The 24,837-nt window shown below is 37.7% G+C and overlaps 1 protein-coding gene and 1 long non-coding RNA gene across 5 annotated transcripts; one reads left to right on the plus strand and one right to left on the minus strand.

Annotated features, from left to right (window-relative positions):
- Positions 1–341: 341 nt before the first annotated feature.
- Positions 342–18,367, minus strand: LOC143883890 (uncharacterized). Of its 2 annotated transcripts, none has more exons than XR_013252590.1 (5): positions 18,013–18,367; positions 17,544–17,604; positions 1,156–1,676; positions 920–1,080; positions 342–727 (listed from the first exon to the last, which is right to left on the minus strand). It is a non-coding gene; the product is annotated as an uncharacterized LOC143883890 (long non-coding RNA). The 2 variants fall into 2 exon arrangements; XR_013252589.1 differs by having other exon boundaries at positions 342–826.
- Positions 18,368–21,052: 2,685 nt separating this feature from the next.
- Positions 21,053–24,553, plus strand: LOC143883891 (Octicosapeptide/Phox/Bem1p family protein). 3 transcript variants are annotated; one of them, XM_077387219.1, is made up of 3 exons: positions 21,060–21,191; positions 21,464–21,560; positions 23,173–24,553. In XM_077387219.1, the coding sequence occupies exons 2-3, from the start codon at positions 21,479–21,481 to the stop codon at positions 24,363–24,365; spliced, it is 1,275 nt and encodes a 424-aa protein (XP_077243334.1). In that variant the 5' UTR covers positions 21,060–21,191; positions 21,464–21,478; the 3' UTR covers positions 24,366–24,553. The 3 variants fall into 3 exon arrangements, with proteins under 3 accessions (XP_077243337.1, XP_077243334.1, XP_077243335.1); XM_077387220.1 differs by having other exon boundaries at positions 21,111–21,191; positions 21,456–21,560; XM_077387222.1 differs by lacking the exon at positions 21,464–21,560 and having other exon boundaries at positions 21,053–21,191.
- Positions 24,554–24,837: the final 284 nt, after the last annotated feature.

The raw sequence follows: 24,837 nt of genomic DNA on the forward strand, positions 1-24,837 counted from the left end.
ACCATGCATCAGGTATAGCCGGTGTTATTTCTTTGAATTACAAAATCATGCTCTTTTCTTTCTTTCTTTTTTCTTTACTTATTTTAGTTGTTTTATCAATTCAATATGATGTTATGGTTCAAGAGTGTGGCGAGTGATGTTCACAAAACTAAGGATGATATTTTCTGGGTATTTGAAATTCAATTTGAATCCTAGCGCTTGCAAGTAATCGAGATGCCCTTTCTAATTTCAGTTCTCAGCAAATAAAACCTTCTCCTTTATGCTTATACTAGTTGCAGACCCGTGCGATGAACGGAGCGCCCGAAAAAATGCTTTATAATTTTTTTTAAAAACAAAAGAAAAGAAAGAAGAAACATTCATAATGAAGATATATTTGTAAATATACAGATTAGACATCAGTATTACATAGTTATGTCTTTGGACTTGCTATATGCAAAGATTAGAAGAAATTCAAAGAGGATATTTCTCAGATTTTGCTAATTTTCAAATTGTTAATGAAAACCTTAGGTCCCTTTATCTGAAACCTAAGCACCATCATGCCCTGTCATTGGAACTTCTAAGCCAACGAATATCAATTGAAAGTTCTTTCATTCGTAATTTTGATGACTAAGATGAAACTTCAATTTGACAATCTATTCCATCCAACTGACTGTCATGCTCTGCAAGTAGACGTCCCTAATATCAACTGAAGATAGCAAGCTCAACACCAAAATTCTTCATGTGGAACCTATGAAAAAATGAACTACATAAGCGTTACTTCAGCAAATATCCCATGGACAGACTTAAGCCGCAAGCGTAATCACAATCTAACTTGGGCCGAAAAAACCTGTAGATGCACAAAATTAATTAAAAATAAAAGTATGGACTAGTAGTAGTTAAAAAGAATCAAGTAATTCTAAGAGATCATAAGAGCATATACCAACTCCTACATCCATTGCAGTGAACTGAAGATAATCGCAATCCTATAATATTTTCATGGCTGCGTTGAAGATGGGGATTTGACCCTTGATATGTTTCCTCATCCAGAGGAATCTCCCTGATATATGTTTCCTCGGCATATGGCAAGGATGTCGGCGGACTCTAATTTAAGAATAAGTATGACAGGTTCCTTCAAAAAAAAATTAAAAAAGAAATAAACATGAATATTCAATTTACCTCAAACTCAATGGGGTGGAAGAGAACATTTTCCTTCCAAGAAGCCAATGACGCAGAACACCGCATATGAACAATTGATGGTCCAAAATGTTGATCTAACAATGGAAACAGCCCAAAAGAAGCAATACATTGACCAAAAAAGAAAGAACTGCCCTAATGGTTTGTAGCCGCAGTTGTACACAAAACATTCAAAATATTCTTAATATTTAGTTGTAATGAAATTGCCCAGGACCTAATCAATCCCAAAAATATTAGAACACTTCATTTTGGACAATGAAATTGCCCAAGACCAAATTGATCCACATTCAATACAACAAAAGAAGACCCTGCAAATTTTGCAATAGCTATTCTCAACCTTACAAAATACACACATCCTAGAAAAATGGTCACTTGATTTCTACCTCCCGTACACATTATTTTTTCTGTTCTTCTGATCTGAGAATGGCTAGATAGAGTATAACATCCTTGAACTCTTCCTTATATTCTTCCACCTTGACATCATCTGCTAAGAGAAGGAAAACCTAACAAAAGAAACAAAAAATACATAGAATCAGAAAAACTATGGTTGGAAAATCCCTAGGTAAATGACAACTCATCTAATAAATAAAAACAGAGGAAGGAGAGTAAAAGTGATGATTCGCAGGCACCAAGAATGCTAGAGTTAGGGTTTGGCGGATAAGAATGATAGAGGAAATTAGAATGTTAAAAAAAAAAAGAAGGAATCCATGACATCTTACTGTGACTAGGCCTGGAAGCCCACCATACACTTGCTGGCAGAGAGAGAGAGAGAGAGAGAGAGAGAGAGAGAGAGAGAGAGAGAGAGAGAGAGAGAGAGAGGGAGAGAGGGAGGGAGGTATGATGAAGAAAATTTTGGTAAATATACTGAAGAGAAGGTTGAGGAAACTAAATGAATGCCTATTTAAGTGTCATCTTTTGTATATTTAAAAGGGAATTCAAAGGTCGTGGAAGCTGATGCATTTTAGGGAGGAAATCAGTGAGAAAGGAAATGGCGTTTTGGGAATGGAATAATGGGTGTTATGTTGAGAGTTATACGGAAAAGTTTAGCTTATAAATGCGCTTTACTTCATTTTTATTTATAGACGGAAAAATCTATTAATTGGGTGAAAGAGATATGGAGACATATATTGGCAAGGAAGCGGCATCAAGATATTAATAGCTAATTTTAAGGGATATTTCCAGCAATGATGAGAGAATTTTAAGAGGCATTCTAAACGTCTTTTTCGATTTTAAGAGAGATATTAATTGCTGATTTTAAGGAATATTTTCAGTAATGAGGAGATTTAGCAAGGAGGAGAGAATTTTAAGAGGCATTCTAAACGTCTTTTGCGATTTTAAGAGAGATATTAATTGCTTTTCACTAATGAGGAGATTTAATAGCTTTAATTGAAAACACAAAACTCTTTTAAAATTTCGGGATAGAGGAGGGGCTGACACGTGGCAGCACCCTTCTTATAAGATTCCGCTTTATATATATATATATATATGAGAGAACATTTCCTACACACTTGTGTAGGTAAGTTACCTACACAGTAGCTTAAAATACAGTGGGGGCCCACATTGTTTGGGTGATCCAAACCATTCATTTGAATGAACCTCACACAGATAGGGTGTCCACAAAAAATCAGATCCATAGGATCATCCTAACCATTCAAACTATGGAGGCAAAAAATGGACTAATTTGTGAAGGTTTATAGACGTCCATTTTACCTCCACAAATTGTAGGGTTGGGATGATCCTATGGATCTGATTTTTTGTAGACACTCTATCTATGTGAGGACCATTCAAATGAATTGTTTGGATCACCCAAACAATGTGGGCCCCCACTGTATTTTAAGCTAGTGTGTAGGTAACTTACCTACACAAGTGTGTAGGAAATGTTCTCTCTCTCTCTCTCTCTCTCTCTCTCTATATATATATATATATATATATATATATATATATAGGATAAGTTAGCCAATAGTCAAATAGAAAAGAGCCCATTTATTTTAGTCGTATGTGCTTTACGCATATATCTTTTAATTTGTGAAGGTGTATGGTTTGGATTTTTTGAGAGATTTCGAGAGAAGAGGATTGCCAAGGTAGGAGATAAATTAGATGATTGGAAGCATGTGAGATTGCAAGTGCTAAGGGCCTCTTGATGTAGTTTTGTTTTATTGCAAAATTGCAGTAACTGAATGGTTATTGTGGCTTATTTCATAACAATTAAGTATTGTACATTGTTAAACCGTTTCTAACTGATTTCACATGGATTATGCATGTTCAATATTCAGTGGCAATACATGTGTTTTACATGGTAAAACCACAAATAGAGCAATGTATATGGTGACATAGAGTACAAGAGACAGACCAAACCTATTATGCTAGCATGGGTACCTTATAAAAGGTACATATCTCCATCATTCTATTATTACATTATAGAAACTGTTTCGTGTGGGTCACCTCATGATGGTCCACCGGAGGTTTTCACCCTATTTGGAGGTTTTCGCCCATTTCACACCATCATTCAATACAACATTGAATGATTGAATGCTTGTATTAAATGAGAAGAAAAATGTGTGGAATAAGAGGAGGATAAGAAATAGATAAAACAAGGAAGAAATGAATGCCATGTGCGAAAGTCCGCGAAGCAAGCGCGAAAATCTGCGAAGCACGCGCGAAAGTCAGCTACTTTCGGCGCATCTATTTGCGAAGGTCGCGAAATTCCACTGTTGTTGTTTGAATAATTACACGAAGTGGACGTATAGCTAATTTGTGTTGAAAAACTCTCTTCGATGCATTGGTTGTATACGGCAGCTGAATTCAGTGCTGAGATTAATTAATGCCCTTCCACGCGCATATTTCCTTTGCTTCACCTATAAATACCAAGGCAGAGGAAGGAAGAAAGCATCGGAGCGAAGTGAAATCAGCAGACGCACAAGTGAAGTGCTCTGCACAGAGAAAGTGTGAGAGAGTTATGTGAATGGAATAATGGGTGTTATGTTGAGAGTTATGCGGAAACGTTTAACTTATAAATGCGCTTTACTTCTTTTTATTTATAGACGAAAAAATCTATTAATTGGGTGAAAGAGATATAGACATATATTGGTAGGGAATCGGCATCAAGATATTAATAGCTAATTTTAAGGGATATTTCCAGCAATGAGGAGAGAATTTTAAGAGGCATTCTAAACGTCTTTTGCGATTTTAAGAGAGATATTAATTACTGATTTTAAGGGATATTTTCAGTAATGAAGAGATTTAGCAATGATGGGAGAATTTTAAGATGCATTCTAAACGTCTTTTGCGATTTAAGAGATATTAATTGCTGATTTTAAGGGATATTTTCAGTAATGAGGAGATTTAATAGCTTTAATTGAAAACACAAAACTCTTTTAAAATTTCGGGATAGAGGAGGGGCTGACACGTGGCAGAACCCTGCTTATAGGATTCCGCTTTACATATATATATATATATATATATATATATATAGGATAAGTTAGCCAACAGTCAAATAGAAAAGAATCCATTTATTTTAGTCGTATGTGCTTTATGCATACATCTTTTAATTTGTAAAGGTGTATGGTATGGATTTTTTGAGAGATTTCGAGAGAAAAGGATTGTCAAGGTAGGAGATAAATTAGATGATTGGAAGCATGTGAGATTGCATGTGCTAAGGGCCTCTTGAGGTAGTTTTGTTTTATTGCAAAATTGCAGTGACTGAATGGGTATTGAGGCTTATTTCATAACAATTAAGTATTGTTCATGCTTAAACCGTTTCTAACTGATTTCACATGGATTATGCATGTTCAATATTCAGTGGCAATACATGTGTTTTAGATGGTAAAACCACAAATAGAGCAATGTATATGGTGAGATAGAGTACAAAAGACATACCAAACCTATTATGCTAGCATGGGTACCTTATAAAAGGTACATATCTCCATCCTTCTACTATTACATTACAGAAACTATTTCGTGTGGGTCACCTCATGATGGTCCATCGGAGGTTTTCGCCCATTTTACACCATCATTCAATACAACATTGAATGATTGAATGCTTGTATTAAATGAGAAGAAAAATGTGTGGAATAAGAGAGGGACAAGAGATACATAAAACAAGGAAGAAATGAATGCCACGCGTGAAAGTCCGCGAAGCACGCGCGAAAGTTGGCTACTTTTAGCGCGTGTATTTGGTCGCGAAATTCCACGGTTATTGTTTGAATAATTACACAAAGCGGACGTATAGGTAATTTGTGTTGAAAAACTCTCTTCGATGCATTGGTTGTATACGGCAGCTGAATTCAGTGCCGAAATTAATTAATGCGCTTGCACGCACATATTTCATTTGCTTCACCTATAAATACCAAGGCAGAGGAATGAAGAAAGCATCAGAGTGAAGTGAAATCAGCAGAAGCACAAGTGAAGTGCTCTGCAGAGAGAGTGTGAGAGAGTTATAGGAATGGAATAATGGGTGTTATGTTGAGAGTTATGTGGAAACGTTTAGCTTATAAATGCGCTTTACTTCATTTTTATTTATAGACGAAAAAATCTATTAATTGGGTGAAAGAGATATGGTGACATATATTGGTAGGGAATCGGCATCAAGATATTAATAGCTAATTTTAAGGATATTTCCAGCAATGAGGAGAGAATTTTAAGAGGCATTCTAAACGTCTTTTGCGATTTTAAGAGAGATATTAATTACTAATTTTAAGGATGTTTTCAGTAATGAAGAGATTTGGCAATGATGAGAGAATTTTAAGAGGCATTCTAAACGTCTTTTGCGATTTGAGAGATATTAATTGCTGATTTTAAGGGATATTTTCAGTAATGAGGAGATTTAATAGCTTTAATTGAAAACACAAAACTCTTTTAAAATTTCGGGATAGAGGAGGGGGTGACATGTGGCAGCACCCAGCTTATAGGATTCCGCTTTATATATATATATATATATATATATATATATATATATATATATAGGATAAGTTAGAAAAGAACCCATTTATTTTAGTCGTATGTGCTTTATGCATACATCTTTTAATTTGTGAAGGTGTATGGTTTGGATTTTCTGAGAGATTTCGAGAGAAGAGGATTGCCAAGGTAGGAGATAAATTAGATGATTGGAAGCATGTGAGATTGCATGTGCTAAGGGCCTCTTGAGGTAGTTTTGTTTTATTGCAAAATTGCAGTAACTAAATGGGTATTGTGGCTTATTTCATAACAATTAAGTATTGTTCATGCCTAAACCGTTTCTAACTGATTTCACATGGATTATGCATGTTCAATATTCAATGGCAATACATGTGTTTTAGATGGTAAAACCACAAATAGAGCAATGTATATGGTGAGATAGAGTACAAAAGACATACAAACCTATTATGCTAGCATGGGTACCTTATAAAAGGTACATATCTCCATCCTTCTATTATTACATTATAGAAACTGTTTCGTGTGGGTCACCTCATGATGGTCCATCGGAGGTTTTCGCCTTATTTGGAGGTTTTCGCCCATTTCACACCATCATTCAATACAACATTGAATGATTGAATGCTTGTATTAAATGAGAAGAAAAATGTGTGGAATAAGAGGGGGACAAGAGATAGATAAAACAAGGAAGAAATGAATGCCATGTGTGAAAGTCTGAGAAGCACGCGCAAAAGTCGGCTACTTTCGGCGAGTGTATTTGCGAAGGTCGCGAAATTCCACGGTTGTTGTTTGAATAATTACAAGATGTGGACGTATAGCTAATTTGTGCTGAAAAACTCTCTTCGATGCATTTGTTGTATACGGCAGCTGAATTCAGTGCCAAAATTAATTAATGCGCTTGTACATGCATATTTCCTTTGCTTTACCTATAAATACCAAGGCAGAGGAAGGAAGAAAGCATCAGAGCGAAGAGAAATCAGCAGAAGCACAAGTGAAGTGCTCTGCACAGAGAAAGTGTGTGAGAGTTATGGGAATGGAATAATGGATGTTATGTTGAGAGTTATGCGGAAACGTTTAGCTTATAAATGCACTTTACTTCATTTTTATTTATAGACGAAAAAATCTATTAATTGGATGAAAGAGATATGGAGACATATATTTGTAGGGAATCGGCATCAAGATATTAATAGCTAATTTTAAGGGATATTTCCAGCAATGAGGAGAGAATTTTAAGAGGCATTCTAAACGTCTTTTGCAATTTTAAGAGAGATATTAATTGCTGATTTTAAGGGATATTTTCAGTAATGGGGAGATTTAGCAATGAGGATAGAATTTTAAGAGGCAATTTAAACGTCTTTTGCGATTTTAAGAGATATATTAATTGCTTATTTTAAGGGATATTTTAAGTAATGATGAGATTTAATAGCTTTAATTGAAAACACAAAACTCTTTAAAATTTCTGGATAGAGGAGGGCTGACATGTGGCAGCACCCTGCTTATAAGATTCCGCTTATATATATATATATATATATATATATATATATATATATATATATATATATATAGGATAAGTTAGCCAACAGTCAAATAGAAAAGAACCCATTTATTTTAGTCGTATGTGCTTTATGCATACATCTTTTAATTTGTGAAGGTGTATGGTTTGGATTTTTAGAGAGATTTCGAGAGAAGAGGATTGCCTAGGTAGGAGATAATTTAGATGATTGGAAGCATGTGAGATTGCAAGTGCTAAGGGCCTCTTGAGGTAGTTTTGTTTTATTGCAAAATTGAAGTAACTGAATGGGTATCGTGTCTTATTTCATAACAATTAAGTATTGTTCATGCTTAAACCGTTTCTAATTGATTTCACATGGATTATGCATGTTCAATATTCAGTGGCAATACATGTGTTTTACATGGTAAAATCACAAATAGAGCAATGTATATGGTGAGATAGAGTACAAAAGACAGACCAAACCTATTATGCTAGCATGGGTACCTTATAAAAGGTACATATCTCCATCCTTCTATTATTACATTATAGAAACTGTTTCGTGTGGGTCACCTCATGATGGTCCACCGGAGGTTTTCGCCCTATTTGGAGGTTTTCGCCCATTTCACACCATCATTCAATACAACATTGAATGATTGAATGCTTGTATGAAATGAGAAGAAAAATGTGTGGAATAAGAGGGGGACAAGAGATAGATAAAACTAGGAATAAATGAATACCATGTGCGAAAGTGCGCGAAGCACGCGCGAAAGTCCACTACTTTCGGCGTGTGTATTTGCGAAGGTCGCGAAATTCCACGGTTGTTGTTTGAATAATTACACAATGTGGACGTATAGCTAATTTGTGTTGAAAAACTCTCTTCGATGCATTTGTTGTATACGACAGCTGAATTCACTGCCGAAATTAATTAATGCGCTTGCACGCTCATATTTCCTTTGCTTCACCTATAAATACCAAGACAGAGGAAGAAATGAAGCATCGGAGCGAAGTGAAATCAGCAGAAGCACAAGTGAAGTGCTCTGGAGAGAGAAAGTGTGAGAGAGACACACACAGTTCTCTGATAGCTGTGTAATGAGAGCCAGTATATGAGAGAGTGTTAGCTACTTATAGCCATACACTGAAGGTACGATATCTATATATACTCTGTAAGAAACCCACCTACAGGTGATGTTGTAACCCATTATTTACTATAGTGGAAGTTTTCATGTGGACTACGGTCCCGCAGTTTTTCCCTTCACCCTGGAGGGTTTTCCACGTAAAAATATCTAGTGTTATTTGTCATTTATTTTCGCTTCCATATTTTTTTATCCCATTTAATTTGCACAGCTTTAACTCCGAAAAACTTTTTCCGGGCCAGTAATTCCGCAACGGTAACTTTTTCCCAACAATTATGCATGCTCAATATTCAGTGGCAATACATGTGTTTACATGGTAAAACCACAAATAGAGTAATGTATATGGTGAGATAGAGTACAAAAGACAAACCAAACCTATTATGCTAGCATGGGTACCTTATAAAAGGTTCATGTCTCCATCCTTCTATTATTACATTATAGAAACTGTTTCGTGTGGGTCACCTCATGATGGTCCACTAGATCAACGATCTTGATTATACATGTCTCATGTGGAACCAAATGAATTATCCTGTAAGCTTGATCATGATTCTCGTAGAATTCTCCATCTCAATCCACACAAACAACTATGCTTTCAAACAACTACGACTATGATACCACTTGTTGGGTTTTTCACTGAAGAAAACCTACTTAAATTATGAAGCAACTAAATATCTCGATTTAGAGAACCTAACAATCAAGAGAGCAATCACACAAAAGAACATAAAAGATTTACGTGGGAAACCCTCCAACGAAGAGGGAAAAACCTGGGGGCAAATCCGACGAAATTTCCACAAATTAAATAATTAATACAACTTCTCTTTCTCAAGTTTTTCACCCAAAACTTTAGACCATACAAGAAATAAAGAGAGATAAAAGGTTACTTTGTAGCGAACAACAAAATCCACTTTCTCACAAAAAATTACCCACTTCGATCTTCAAGTCGAAGAAACCCAAATCCTTGCGAAGTCTCCGTGCAACGAGAGGACTAACGGCGCGGCGAAAATCTCCAAGAAGAACGCTCCAAGTCTTTGGTTTTGATTCCGCACAAAAACTATAAAAGAGCACCCAAGAAAAACCCTAGTTTCTTTCTTCTTCTTCTTCTTCTTCTTTCCCGCCTCTTTTTCTCTTTCTTTATTTTCGATTCATGTTTTTTTTGAGTTTTTCCATTTTTGCTGAGAACCACACACCCACGATTCTCTCTCTCGCCCACTTTCCTTATCTCGGTTGTTTTCCTAAATGCTCTGTTTGGATGCCATTAATTCGTTGGGAGATCTATATCCCAGCGGTCAAAGGGGAGATCTAAAGCAGATCAGTCAACGGGGAGATTAAGGGTGGAAGAAAGAAACATTGTTTGGTTTGTCTTGCAAATATTGGGGGGTTTGGGATAAGGGAAAAAAGATCTCCCCAAGATCTTCTCCACAAATTTCTTTGATTTGAAGAAATTTGGAGAGAAGATCTCGAGCGCGCCACATCACCCGACCGTCGCCCGACAGTGCTAGTGGTCAAAGACCTTAAAAGGCAACCAAACAATCTCTTTTGCAATTAGGAAACATAGGTTTCCTATTATAATAGGAATCTTGATGTGGGTGGCGCCTACATGGGGCTGGACCCCACAACACTCTCCTCCTATTTTGTATTTGCATGGTCTCATTGGGCTACTTTTTAGAAGGACACGATCAAGCTTGAGCAGCCATCAACGGTATGCATGACACGTGTATTGCTTAAGTGGGACCCCCACTGGCAGATGAGCCTCGGTGCGGGCAATTACACCCCTTCATCTGTGGTGGAGCCCACCTGAAAGACTACCGGCTCACGTTCAACACTGCGATGTTCTAGAAACAATGTTGACGGTTGAGATTTTGGGACCATTGAGGATCTGAAGTGGGGCTCATTGAATTGATTGGGCCCACAGCTAGTATCTGACATTGCTATTTTGAAAATGACACTGGTATTATTAATAGTTTTGTGGATGTTGATAGCTTCATGGGAATTGTAATGGCTTTCTAATAATTAAAAGGAAACTGAAAAATGAAGAGGGGAGTGTCATTATTAAAACAAGCGAATGGATATCATTTTCCTAATGCTTTGTTTGGTTGCTTGAACTGTTGGGAAGAAAAAAGTTCTTCTTTTGGTTATTTTGGTTCCTCGGATTTCGTGCGGGATTATTTTGTGTTGGGTATATAATATAACCCATGTATGTTCTAATATAAGCCCAATAAGATAATGGACCGGTGTAGTGGGCCTATTTGGGCTAGAGCCCACTAACTTATTAAAACTCTAGTGTATCTAATATATATAAGGGCTGGAGGCAACAAACTTGGTATTCCAAATTAGATACCTTGGGTGTAATGCTTCAAGCAACCTCTTGCTTGACCTAATTACTCTAACAATCTTGAAGCATTATTCAAAATCCTAGATTTTGTTCATTCTCCCCTCTCAACAAAAGCGTCTGTCTCTCTAACAAAACGCTTCATTTGAGGGTACGTATTCAAACTCTGTTAGAGAAGGAGTCGAGTCGCTTGCCTCACGCCCAAGTGGAGTTATACCATCGTTGGATTCAACAAATAATTTATTTATTTTTGGGTCTGAATCAAGGGACGATCTTTACCTTTATCATACCCACTCACAATTTCGACACCTCCTCTTTTTAGAAAACAAGCAATCTGTTGGAGGACTCTTTGTGATTGTTCTAGAACATCACAACTTGGGTTGAAATTTTCTTGGTATAGAAAAGCACTCTCACGTGGGTTTCTTTCATTGATTTTGACGTGGGTTTCCTCTCCCTCTCGCTCTTGTGGGTTTTTGCTTTTCTCACTTGCTTGTTTTTTGGGGGATTGCAAAAGCCAATTGCAAAAGACTATTGCACAAGCCTTTCTCGAATCAGAAAAAGTGCACGAATTTTTTTTAATGTTGGATGGAGAGCTATTGAGGGAACCACCATTAAACCTGCAACTTGGGTTGTCTTCTCATCCATAGCCAATCGGTTTTGGTTTGGGTGTGGGTTTTTTGTGTAAATCTTGATCAACGCTTTGTGCTTCAATCTTGATTTTCTACATAGCCCAACTCTGTCTCTTTATTGTGGCCGAAACTACTATTTTTGTGGGCAAAAACCTTGGAGGCCGACCGAACAGCAGCAGTTGGGTTTGGTGTGGATTCTTGTGGCCGGTACTTCTTGCCGTCGGGTCCCTTTCTCGTCGGTTTTGCCGGTTTTTTCGCAGCCGGTTCCCACCAGTTAATGCGACCGGTTCTCGCGGTTCGGTTCTTAGATACTCGGAATTTGGGGGTTTAACTCACGGCCGTGGATCACTCGGAATTTGGGCATTTTCTCACGGCTCGGATTGTTGCTCATATTGGGGGTTTACTCACGGCAGTTAGTGTTTTTGCCGCAGGGCTATTTCTGGCGAGAAATCTGGACAAGATTTGCAAGAAAACAGCTTTGTAAATCGCGAGTTATACAGAAGACCAATCTATTTTGGGATTTGCAACTGGTTTTAGACCAGTTCTTGTCAACTAGTTTTGCCGACAGTTGGATAGTCTGAACAACCCTCGCCTCGGGTTTCGCCTTGGCTGGTTCTTTGTTCGTGGTTCACCCCCTGTAAATCCCAATAGGTTGGGTTTGGGTTTTTCCCTTGGTGGTAATCTCTTGCTGTTGGGTTTCATCTTGGATATCTCGGATTCGAGTTTGGATTTGGTTCGCAAATTAGTTCTTCTTATTTGGTTATCGCGCTTCGCAAATCAGGTGCACTCTTTCCAATTTTTCTTTCCTTTTAAATATACAATGGAAAAGAACACTATGCCGTTTGAGATGATCAAACTTCAATCCTTTGGTGGATCTGAGTTTAATTCCTGGAAGCGAAAGACTCAATTCGGTCTGACATACGTGAATTATTTTTACACCGTTTTGAGTACCTTTGCTGAGACGGATGAAAAAGTTGATCAATCTCAATGGCTTAAAGATGAGGATTTCTGCAAAGACTACTTGTTGAATTGTCTTTCAGACTGTCTTGTAGAAACCTATAGTAAATATAACACTGCTAAAGACATATGTGAAATGTATGGCCCTCATTGTGGGTGCAATCATATTTACGTTATCATCTGCATGGCACTCTTTTAAAACTAAAATGTATCGAAAAAGGTGCAAGTGGGACTGGATGATCTCAAACGATTCATTTGAATCAAAGATGAGAATCGAGCCAAGAATAACTTGGAGATGGTTAGACAACAACAGTCTGCTGCTAACGCGGTAATATATCCTAAGAAATTTCCTCGGAAATCCAAGTCACCTAAAAGTGAACATCCCAAGTTGGAGGCCAAAAAGCCTATCTTTCAAAAAAAGAAGGGCAAGTGCCACAACTGTGGGAAATGGGGTCATTTTGCTGCAGAGTGTAAACACCCTAAGAAGGCTAAATCTGACACACCACAAAAGGAAGCTCATATGATGGTGGGTAAGACTGGGCCTAAGAGTTTTGTTGTTATGTTGGGTAACAGTAAGGCCAGTACTTCTTCAGATTGGTGGTTAGATACATGAGCTACTTGTCATGTTTGCAACTCCAAGAAACTATTAGTTGATGTTGTTGCAGCGAAAGAGATCGTTACAGTGGCCAGTGGAGCAGAGATAGAGGTGCCTCACGCTGGTACTGCGAACTTGACCTTTTCTTCAGAACAAATACTAACTTTAAAAATTGTTAAAGTAGTTCTTGCTCTTCAAAAGAATTTAATTTCTATTACTCTTTTAGACTATGCTTTTAGACTATGCTGGCATCTGTACTTCATTTATGTGTGGTAGAGTAACTTTGATTGTTAACTCATACTATTTTGATTGTGCATATTTGATAGATGGTATGTTTGATTTGAGTTTCGATAATGAGACTGTTAGTTAGGATAGTTCACCGCTAATTGCTCATAAGTTGTTACACAACCGATTGGGACATGTGGACTATCAGAAAATGGTCTAACTTACTAATACTCATAAGATACCATTATATATGTCATTTACATTTGACAAGTGTGAGAGTTAGGGGTGATAGAGAAGGAGAAGATACACATTGACAGGGTTCACGGAATTCTGTGCCTCTTAGAGCGTAATCCTTGGCACTACTGCTCATCTCTCGCCTCAATCAATTGGCATAGCTGAGTGTAAGAACAGGACGCTAACTTCAGTGTTAAACTCCATGTTAATGTCAGCTGGCATGCCTAGTTGCATTTAGAGAGAGGCAGCTTTGACTGCAAATCACATCCTAAATCTCTATATGCTCCTCCATGTGATAGAGTACCCAAGAATTTGGTGACGACTTTGTGACCTACCAATTGGAGAATGATCCATCATCCTATCAGGACGTGATGAGATCTAGGGACTCTATGTTGTGGGCAAAAGCCATTCATGATGAAATGAGCTCTCTGTTAGAAAATCAAACTTGGCAGCTAGTCGATTTGCCAAAAGGGGTTGAGACTACGGGCTGCAAGTAGATATTTGTATGTGATTATACAATGTTTGTTATGGTCTTAATCAAGCACCTAAATTGTGACATCCGAAATTTGGCAAAGTAGTAAAGAGCTTTGGGTTTCTGACATATAACTCGGATCAATGCCTTCAGTATCGTTTTGTGTCGAATAAGGTCATGATTATTTGTTTGTATGTAGATGTTGATTCTTCTTTCCAATCTCTTTCTGTGATGAGAAATGTGAAACTACCCTTGGGTAAAGACTTCATCATGAAAAGACCTGGGTGTTGTTAACATCATTCTTGGTATGAAAGTAAGTTTTTTGAACAGCAGGGAATCACCATTGGCCTAGCCCATTATATGGAAAACTACTTTTCTTTTTGAGGATGCAGTGAGTGCAAACCGATTGAGACACCATTTTGATTATACCAAGAAGCTGATCTCTAAGGAAGAGACAGTGTGAGCCAGTCAGATTATTCTAAACTGATTGGTCGTCTCATGTTTGTGTTGCACTAGGCCAGACATAGCCTTTATAGTTGGCATGCTGAGTCATTTTACTAGCAATCCTGGCCATGAGCATAGAGATGCCCTTATGAGGCTGATGAGATATCTTTCATGTACTCTAGAGTATGCTCAAAACTATGGTAGCCATCCACTTATTGTGGAAGTTTATTCTGATGTATCATGGGCTCAGAATCAGATGACAGCAAATTTATTATTGTTGTGTGGAAGTCGAATTGGAACTTTATGCCCTAACTTCAGCTATAGATGAAAGCTAAGGGATAAAGAATCTGATTATGTTTATGACATTCCACTGACCCGATTAAAGATTAGTTCTTTAGTGGGTTAAGGAATAGTTCCTTATGTGTGTTATGTGATAATCAAGCTACAACAATGGTTGTGAAGCACTCACTCTTTAATAGTAAGAGGAGACATCTTAGGCTGCAACAGGCCATATGCTGAATTATCTCAAGAACACGGGATTATCACTTTGATTGATACGAAATCGAAGGATAATAGGCCGAAGCTCTCACAACAAGGACTGACCAAAGATCGAATATTCAAAATTGTGGGGGAGATGGGGTTAAAGACCGTGTAGACATGTCTTAACCTACATCCATGTTATTTTGAATTTTTCGAATCTCCCTCTGTTTTGGCTAAGATAGGCACTTGATATGTTTCGATGATGTTTACAGTTGTTGTATGTCATTCCACATTTGATGACATGTCCTTTTTTGGGAAAGGTTGTACATTCCAAACTTGATGATACAGCTTAACTCAAATATGGATAAGATGACTGTAACATTTCAAAAAAGAAACATGAAATGGTTCTTTGCAAAAGAAACTATTTGGTTTTGTTCTTTATTGAAACTTGACAATTATAAATGGTTATTTGCAAAAGAAGCTGTTTAGGTCTTGTTCTTTATTGAAACTTGACAATGATGCTTATGGTGAGAGTGATACTGATACTTTTTCAGTCATTTTGGAATTGTACTAAGTTCTTCTTCAAGTAGAACTAGATACTTTCGTGAATTATGGAATTGTACTAAGTTCTTCTTCAGGTAGAACTATATACTTTAGTGTTTTACAGAAATGATTTGATTCATTTTTATGAAATCCATATTTGGTAATTCACAGGGATTGGTGAAAAAGGAGGAGCTTGTTTTGATTTGGACTTTGATGAAGATGACTTACTTAAATCTTCTAAAGTCATAAAGACTATGCTTTTATTTCAGTATTTATAGAGTTCATTTTTTTGTGGAACTTTATTTTGGATCTCAATGAGAATCATACCTCATGAATGAATTCCTCTAAGATCAGTGGGGTTCACTTATATGTGAAACTACCTTTTGGTTGAGTTTAGCTTGTTGTATATCTAAAACTCTTGGTTTGTCATAAAAGGATTCGTGTTTTCAGTTGGATTACAGATCTTTTATGATATAGACCATATGGTGATGTGGATGATTCAATATTTTGTTGTGAACATTACACTATCTATCTATTGGATTGTGCTATATGTAAAACATAGGAGGAGATTGTTAGGTATATAATATAACCCATGTATGTTCTAATATAAGCCCAATAAGATAATAAACCGGTGTAGTGGGCCTATTTGGGCTAGAGCCCACTAACCTATTAAAATCCTAGTGTATCTAATATATATAGGGGCTGGAGGCAACAAACTTGGTATTCCAAATTAGATACCTTGGGTGTAATGCTTCAAGCAACCTCTTGCTTGACCTAATTACTCTAACATTTTGGTTCGTGGGATTTTTTTTTCCAGCTTTGGGTTTCGTGCGGGGTTATTTTGGTTTGTGGGATTCTTTTTTGCCCACTATATAACTAGCAACCAAACGTGGGTTTCCTGCGGAAATTCCACAAAAGTCCCAAGAACCAAAAAAATTCTGGCATCCAAACGGAGTATAAAGAAATAAAGAAGGGGAGTGATAAATCGACCCCAAATATCTTAAATCGACCCCTACGTGTCTTTCTCTGTCGATTTATCACTCCCCAAAAAGAAACCTTGAAACTAAATAATGACAGCAGTTTGGTTGGCTTTTCTATTTCTTTTTAGATAATCTTCAACCATTTTCAGGACAAATACATGGATGCATCATGAACAAAGATTAGGTTTTAGGTTTTGATACAATACATTGAAATTAGTTTAGATTGTTATAATTTCAGAAATAAAATAATTAATGTCTTCCAAAGAGAACTTAACGTTCTATTTTCAAATAAGATTAACTTAAATAATTTTATTTGCATGTGACGACCGATTTTGGGTCATGCACTCTTTTTTTCAATCCATTCTCAAGATAACAAACAATGAAAGCAACAACAAAACGTCACACCCACACCAAGTCGGTGGTTGTACCATATATAATAATCAAACATATGTAGATATTTTGTATTTTCTTCCACTTGACATATTAAATCGCCATTTGTTTTAACTTTATAAGATACCTTATCCATGAATGGCCCTCTATGCCCTCTTAATTCTTCTCCCTATATTTGATCAGAACCTCTTTCTACTTTTCTCGACATATAGAGAGAATTTATATGATGGGTGGCCGTGAAAACACCTGAAGTCTAAAAAAAAGTATGTATGGCCCACTTTTCTTGATGATCCAAACCGTTCATCTGTTTGGGCACAACGTAAATAGGTTGTGCCCTAAAAATCATTTCCATAGGATAAGATGATCCAAACCGTTCATCTGTTTGGGCACAACGTAAATAGGTTGTGCCCTAAAAATCATTTCCATAGGATAATCCTAACCCTCCGATCTGAACTGATCTGAATATGGAGATTTCCAAAAATCATTTATGGAATCTTCTACAGATAAAAGGCTAAGATAAAAGGCTAATTTATCTAGTTGCTTCGTTTAGCCAACTTACCCAATCTACCTCCAAGATGATCCAGATCTTAACCCAATCCAACCGTTGGATCCCACATATCCTAACACATTCAAAGCAATATTCTTGTCAATATTCCTGTCCCACCAGACAATAGTATTTCCAAGATTAAAAAAGAAGAGGGCTGCAAGCAAAACAGGATTTCGTTTGGAAGATAAGACGAAATCCCATGTAGTTACACCTGCGCAAAAGACAAGGAATATCCCCCACATGAAGCAAAAAACAAGTTGTGGAATTGACTAAATCGTAGGTCAATTTCACGTTCATCTTTATTTTCCGAAATTACTGAAATTTAAGATTAAATAAATATAAAAAATCTAAATTTTTGGGTGAAATACCTAAAATTTCGGACGGAATTTGGGGATAAACTCTCTATTACTTGGGTTTTGATGGGCTGAAATTAAAATTTTGAAATTTTAAAAAGAGAAAAATCTGAGTTGAAGATACTTACTTGAAATTGAGAAAGGTAACCCTAGCTCCTCTTCTCTTCTTCTTCATCTTCTTCTTGGCTCGGTCCCGATCTCTTTCTCTCTCTCGGCCTCGGTCTCCTTCTCTCCCCAACCTCGCCCTCTCTTTCTTTCTCCAGTTCCGTTAACTCTCTCCCTCTATTCTTTTTTTTTTTTCGTTAATACTCTCTCTCTCTCAGTTTAGATGCGTTAAGTGCGAAAGACCCACGGTTTTGGGTTTTAATAGAAATCCCAAATCGGGTGGTTCTTTTGGTTGTGGGTTTCCTAATCCAAGGCTACTACAACTCTCTCTCTCCCTCTCTCTCACTCTCGTCTCTTTCTAATTCCGTTAAGTGGGGAAAGGGCCCACGATTTTGAGTTTTAATAGAAACCCCAAAATCGTGAGGTTTGATTGTGTTAGGATATCCTAATCCAACACCAACGCCAACACCCAATTAAAGAGTCCTTTCTATTTTTTTAACTTAAAGAGAGTAGTGTCATTATCAATATAGGTTAAGGGTTTTTGAAAATGGTGTCATTATAAAAAAGATTAATAAATTAGGTAATATTAACAACAACAAAAAAAATGATAGTTACATTCTACCCCTTAAAGAGAATTTCGTCCCCGAAATTCCGCTTCCGTTATTGGGAAGGGGTTAGTACAATTCCATATTGACCATCATGTATATGAAAGAAAATAGAAGTAAAATACAATTTCGGGTTTCATAGATTTTGGTTTTGTTATCGACCGAAACCCGAAATTTTGATGGATTTCGGTCGAAATTAATTTCGGGTTTCAGTCGACATTTAAAACCTTAGTCGGTAGAGCCTACTAGGACACTCTGATGGACTGTCCACTTTGAAACATAGCGTGACCAAGACTCGGTAACTAGGATCCGAAGAACACTATGAATCCGATCCGACCAATAAGTTATTTGAATGGATTGTGACTTAAGACATAGGTGGATCCGATCCGATGGAAGTGGATCCGTTGACAGCCCTACAAGACATAGGTGTAGCCTTTGAGGACTATAGATGACACAATCTTTTTTATTATCTTTTTATATTTTCTCCAACCAGTGGAAAATGTCGATAAGGTAATCTAATCTTCTAACTACCATGTATAAATGCAAAATGATGGGTTAATGTCTTCCACCCTTTGCCGAAAACTCCATCTATATCCCACTTGTATTATGCATATTCTCTTGAATAAGACGTTATGATATTACCTACTTTCTTTAGGGTAAAATCGTAATCTACATACGAAAAGTACCAACATAGGATGCCTATCTATGATAATTACAGAAAAAGTACCAAGAAGAGGTAAAGACATATGATAATGACGAAAAAACTACTTGATATTATTCATGCATGACACTTGCAAAATATTGACGGATTCCGGGCACCTTAAGAGGAACAACAATTATGGAAACCTCTATCGATTGGAGGGCTAGGATCAGCTATATCGATTGGAGGGCTAGAATCAACCTATGGAAATGATTTTATGGGCACAACCGATTGATGTTGTGTTTCATCATGTGGACGGTTTGGATCAACCTATAACCCTCTATAGATCGGAGGGTTTGGATCAACCGATGAAAATTATTTTTCGGGCATCACCTATGTAGGCAGTGGCCCATCTAATGGACGGTTTGGATCATCCTATGGTATGGGGCATACTGTACATTTTCATAAAGTGAGGGGTGCGATCATCAAAATAAGGTGAGTAGTGCTATTACAAAATATGGTAGTGAAGACATTAGCACTATATATAACCTGACGGGTTCAACATTGAAATAGTCTCCACAGTCCACAATGGATGGTTTGGATAATCCTATGGTGTGGGCCATACTGTTCTTTAATAAAGTGAGGAGTGTGATCATCAAGATATAGTAGTGTTGATAACATTTTTCTTTGTTAATTATTAGTCCCTGTTTGGTTTGGATTTTGAGAACCGATTGTGAGTTACAAACTGATTATTGGTGACTTACTATTGCTTCTCAAAATCCAAAACAACCCGGCTTGAGTTGAGGTGGTCAACAATTGGTACAATATCTCAGTGACATAGATTCATTGACATAGATGCAGTCCAATCTATGCCAAAGGGGATAAAAAATTGGTCAATGCATTGGCAATGAATGATTGTAAAACTCTACTTTCTGGCAAAACTAAGAAGGTATATTTTATAGTTTACATTTACTTTCTTCTTAATCTGTCATCTTCATATTAACACATCATTTAGTTATTTAGTGACTTGCCAATGTATGTCTCTCATACTTCTTCTTTTTTTCTTTTGAAAATTTTCCTTTTATTTATTTATACGTTATTTCTTTTTCTTTTATTTATATGCATCCATCTAAGAAATAAGTTCTCAACTTTATTGTAGGTTAATTAATATAAATTTCTTTTGTGAAGTCTTCTTAATCACATTGTCTTAGGGTTTACTTATGCTAAATGTTTGTACAAATTCACATGCTAAAAGGTCTATCTCATAAAAAAATTTCATTTGTGCTTATGCCTATCTAAATGCATAGAGTTCACTTCTGTAGGTTTTACAGCTATTTTTAGGCCGTTACTTAATTTGTGGTTATTCTTACGTGAAATTTATTGCACGTGCATTTTTACTAGTTTACTATGAAAAATAATGTGTGGTGGCATTTTTTCAAAGGATCAGTTTTGGATTTTATTTTGCATAGTAAATGTGTTTTCCAACGTTTGACTAGCTCAATTTCTCATAATTTTTTCCAACGTTTGGCCCAAAAAATGTGTTGGATTAGAGATGTACCTGTTATAAATAGGAAGGGTAATAGAAAATATTTTTCCGAATTTCTTTTTTCGAACTCTTTCCATGCATTTCCCGATCATTCCCAAAATTTGTGTGGCCCAATAATTCCGGAATCCGGAACTTTTAACTATGTCTGAGATGTGCTGTGGGTCACACCATAATTTGGTGCACTTGGCTCTTTGTGACGAAAAATGGTCGGTGTGTCTACGTCTATAAAACAATAAACGTGGACCCACATTTCGGCATCCACCAGCCGGCCATCTATATTTTCTCTTCTCTAAAAAGTAAACCATCTCTCTCTCTCTCTCTCCAAACAAATGAGAAACAAAAGCTCCTATATAGAATTCTACTGTCGGGTATCTTCAAAGGAGTGGATTATCAAAGCCTAAAACACAACAAGTAAGTAAAATCTCATGTTTACTTCTTATCATTCATGAAAATTCTTATGAACAACATATTTTCTCCTTTTCTTTCTTTTTCCTCAACAAAGCTTCTGCTTGATTATATCTATAATTTTCTCTATACGGTTTTCTGAATTTCAAAAAAGGAATCGGGATACCCATGATCGATTGCGGATTATGATAACTTTTTCTTATTAAAATTGCTTATATTTCCTGAGATGGCTGGGTTTTTTTTTTCATATCTGTGTGTGGGTTTTGGGAGCTTCTCAGCCTTCTCTTCTGGGTATGGTGTTTGCTTGGGTTATGGATAATCTTTTGAGCTTGCGTTCAAGAACGGATACTTCTTTGGATGGCAATGGAATCGAGGGTAATTTTGTCAATTAAATGTTATTAAGTTCCTATAAAATCTCCGTCCAAATCGTCTAAGATATTTGAAAAGAGGAGATTTTTCATTTATATCCTATCCTTCCCGTCGTTAGAAAAAAGCTGATTTTTTACTTACAACGTTTTCTAATAGGACGAAGCGTCATTTTCCTTCTTGGAAAGATGAGCATTAGGAAAATATGAAAGTATATAAGATGAGATTCTTTATGTGGCCCTACAAATGAACGGTTTGGATAATCCTATGCAGTCGGCCCTACTACAATTTTTGAAAAATACTAGACTTGACGGGCATACAGCAAATAAAAACTCTTTTTTTTTTTTTTGAAAAGATACCAGTATGTTTTGGATTCTGAGAACCGAAAATGAATACAAAACTGATTATTGGACTCAAATTTATATTTAGGGCACTCTTCGTTTAAGATTATGACAAAAGATTGTCAGCCCTAAACATATTATTGGACTCAAATTTAAATGTAATTTTGAGCTCAACAATAGGTTTGGAGCTCACAATCGGTTGTCATAATCTCAAATATACAGGGCATAATTTTGAGTCCAATGATCAGTTTTGACTCACAATCGGTTCGAACAAAACTGGGTTCAATTCTTTCCTGTTCGTTTCAGATTGTGACATCGGCTGTGACAACCGATGGGAGGGCCCCAACCGATTATTGGACTCAAATTTAAACATAATTTTGAGACCAATAATAGGTTCGGTTCTCACAGTCGGTTATCATAATATTAAACGAACAGTAAACTAAAAAGTAAGCATGGAGAGAAGTTCCTCCAACCAGGGTTGGAGCTGTTCAAAACAAACAGCGCCTAAGGTTTTAATATTCTTAATTTCTAAGAAGGTTTCAAAATTGGGGATGATAAATTCGCACCTGTGTAGGACAATTCGCACCCCTTATAAATGGAATCGTTGCAGACTTTTAACGCTTTTTGACGTGTAACAGGGGGCGAATTTATCATTTCCCAAAAGAAATAGTCTATTTCCTTTATGCCTTTCGGTAGGGGTGGCCAGAACCGAACCAGAACCGAAGAACCGAACCGGAACCGAAGAACCGAACCGGAACCGAACTGTAAAAAAATATTTTTGGTCCGGTTCGGTTCCACTGATGAAGAACCGAAAAATTTCAGTTCGGTTCCGGGTCTAATGTTCTCGGTTCGGTTCCGGAACCGAAGAACCGAACTTTGAATATATATATATAATATTTTTATATTCTATTATATATATACTTAATAATATAAATTACTTATAATATTAATAAGTAATAGTTAATACTATTCTTATAATAAGAAAGTAACTTATATTATAACTTTAATTAAAAGTTTTTATAAATTATAATTAATAATTAATAATTAGCCATTAGAACCGAAGAACCGAACCGGACCGAACCGATTATTTTCGGTCCGGTTCGGTTCGGTCCTACTGTGTACTACGGTTCGGTTCGGTTCTTACGGTTCATGGAACCGAGAACCGAGAACCGAAAAAAAATGAACCGAGAACCGAACCGGTTGGCCACCCCTACCTTTCGGATTTGTTCTTTGACCGGGATCTGACGACACTTCTCCTGTGAATTTTTTTTTAAAAAAAGGGCAACAGGTTAGCTCACAATCTGCACGAACAATGACATCCAACCACCCATCGGAACCGGCAGACTCAGTAACCTCCACACCGAAATCAGAATCCCGGCCACAAAAGTGTCACAACGACATTGAGCCACATGTCCGCTTCATGTGCAGTTTCGGAGGCCGAATCCTCCCACGTCCCCACGACAACCAGCTCCGATACGTGGGTGGCGAAACGCGAATCGTATCCGTTCATCGCGCCACAACCTTTTCCCATCTCCTCCCCAAACTCTCCAAACTCTCAAACACCAACGACATAACCGTCAAATACCAACTCCCAAACGAAGACCTCGATGCCCTAATCTCCGTCACAACTGACGAAGACGTCGAAAACATGATGGAAGAATACGACCGTCTATTCTCTCATGACGCCGTTAACTCCAAAACAGCTCGGCTCCGTCTATTCCTCTTCCCGCTCGGTGGCGGCTCACGAGCAGGCAGTTGCATCAGCTCACTTCTTGACGGCTCAGCCAAGCGCGAGCACTGGTTCCTCGACGCGCTCAACGGGGGCTCGGCTTCGCTTGAGAGCGGGCGCTCCGAGGTCTCTTCCGTAGTTTCTGAAATGCCGGACTATCTATTCGGACTCGAACACTCAGACGATCCGAAACCAAAATCCCGGCTCGCTGAGAACGTATCGGTGGCTTCCGATCCCGGTTCTCCGGTCCCTCCTTCTATGCCGTCTCCTTACTGCTCCACGTCATCCACTACCGGCGGGGCTCCAATTCCCGACTTGCCGCCGGTCAATAGCAAGCCGGAAATCAAAGAGAATCAGATCCAGGTTGAATCGCCGGCGGTTGTTCAGCAGATCGGATATGCCGGTAATCCGATCTGGCATTACATGCCGGAATCACAATTACATGGCCCGTCCGTACAGCCGGTGCCGGTTTACTATGTCCAGGTCGGTAACGTCCCGATCGGTCAGGTTCCAGCTGCGCCGATGCCGTACCTTCAGCAAGTCCCAATGGCGCCAGCAACGGCTCAGATCTTCCATCATCAGATTCCGAGTGTTCAAAATAATACGGTTGGCGTCAGCCACATGTACGCACAGGCCGTACGGCCGGGGGAGATGAAACCCGGTCCGGCGGGGAAGGCGTACGATTATCCGGCAGGTGTGATTTCCGACGGGATGACACAACAGGTGTATTACGGGGCTGTGTGATTTCAAAGATGAGAGGGCCTGGATTCAGTACGAACGCAAGTTAGTAGGGAAATGGAACGGATGTTGGGTGTTTTTCGGCTGAACTGGTTGGAGGTGATTGCTTGTAAGTTGTAATTATATTGTTTTATTATTTTACAATGTTTGTAATGATTTTAAATATGAAAAATAGGGTGTGTTGTTTGGCATGATTGATGAAAGGGGAGAATTTTGACTCCAATAATTGATAGAAATAGGGTGCTTCTTTGGCATGATTGATCAAATTGGATGTTGGAATGTCCGAGCTAAGACCGGGTGAGGGGGTGAGGCATAAGGGTGTCAATTTTGGCTCGGGCTCGGAAGCTCGAGCTCGGCTAAAAAAAAGCTCGGCTCGAATCCTTAACGAGCCGGCTGTCCAGGCTCGTTAAGCTTAACGAGCCGAGCCCAAGATAGGCTAGGCTCGGCTCGTTAAGGCTCGTTAAGCATTTAATATATT

This window comes from Tasmannia lanceolata, unplaced genomic scaffold (genome assembly GCF_043159265.1).
Source record: "Tasmannia lanceolata isolate RefF3 unplaced genomic scaffold, GAP_Taslan_0.1 ptg000008l, whole genome shotgun sequence".
Taxonomy (NCBI): domain Eukaryota; kingdom Viridiplantae; phylum Streptophyta; class Magnoliopsida; order Canellales; family Winteraceae; genus Tasmannia; species Tasmannia lanceolata.

Bases quoted from the DNA above. Each gene is read 5' to 3' on its own strand.
- LOC143883891 (XM_077387219.1), top strand. From the start codon at position 21,479: ATGGTGTTTGCTTGGGTTATGGATAATCTTTTGAGCTTGCGTTCAAGA. The intron at 21,561-23,172 runs GTAATTTTGTCA...TTTTAAAAAAAG, and splicing joins GGATGGCAATGGAATCGAGG to GGCAACAGGTTAGCTCACAA.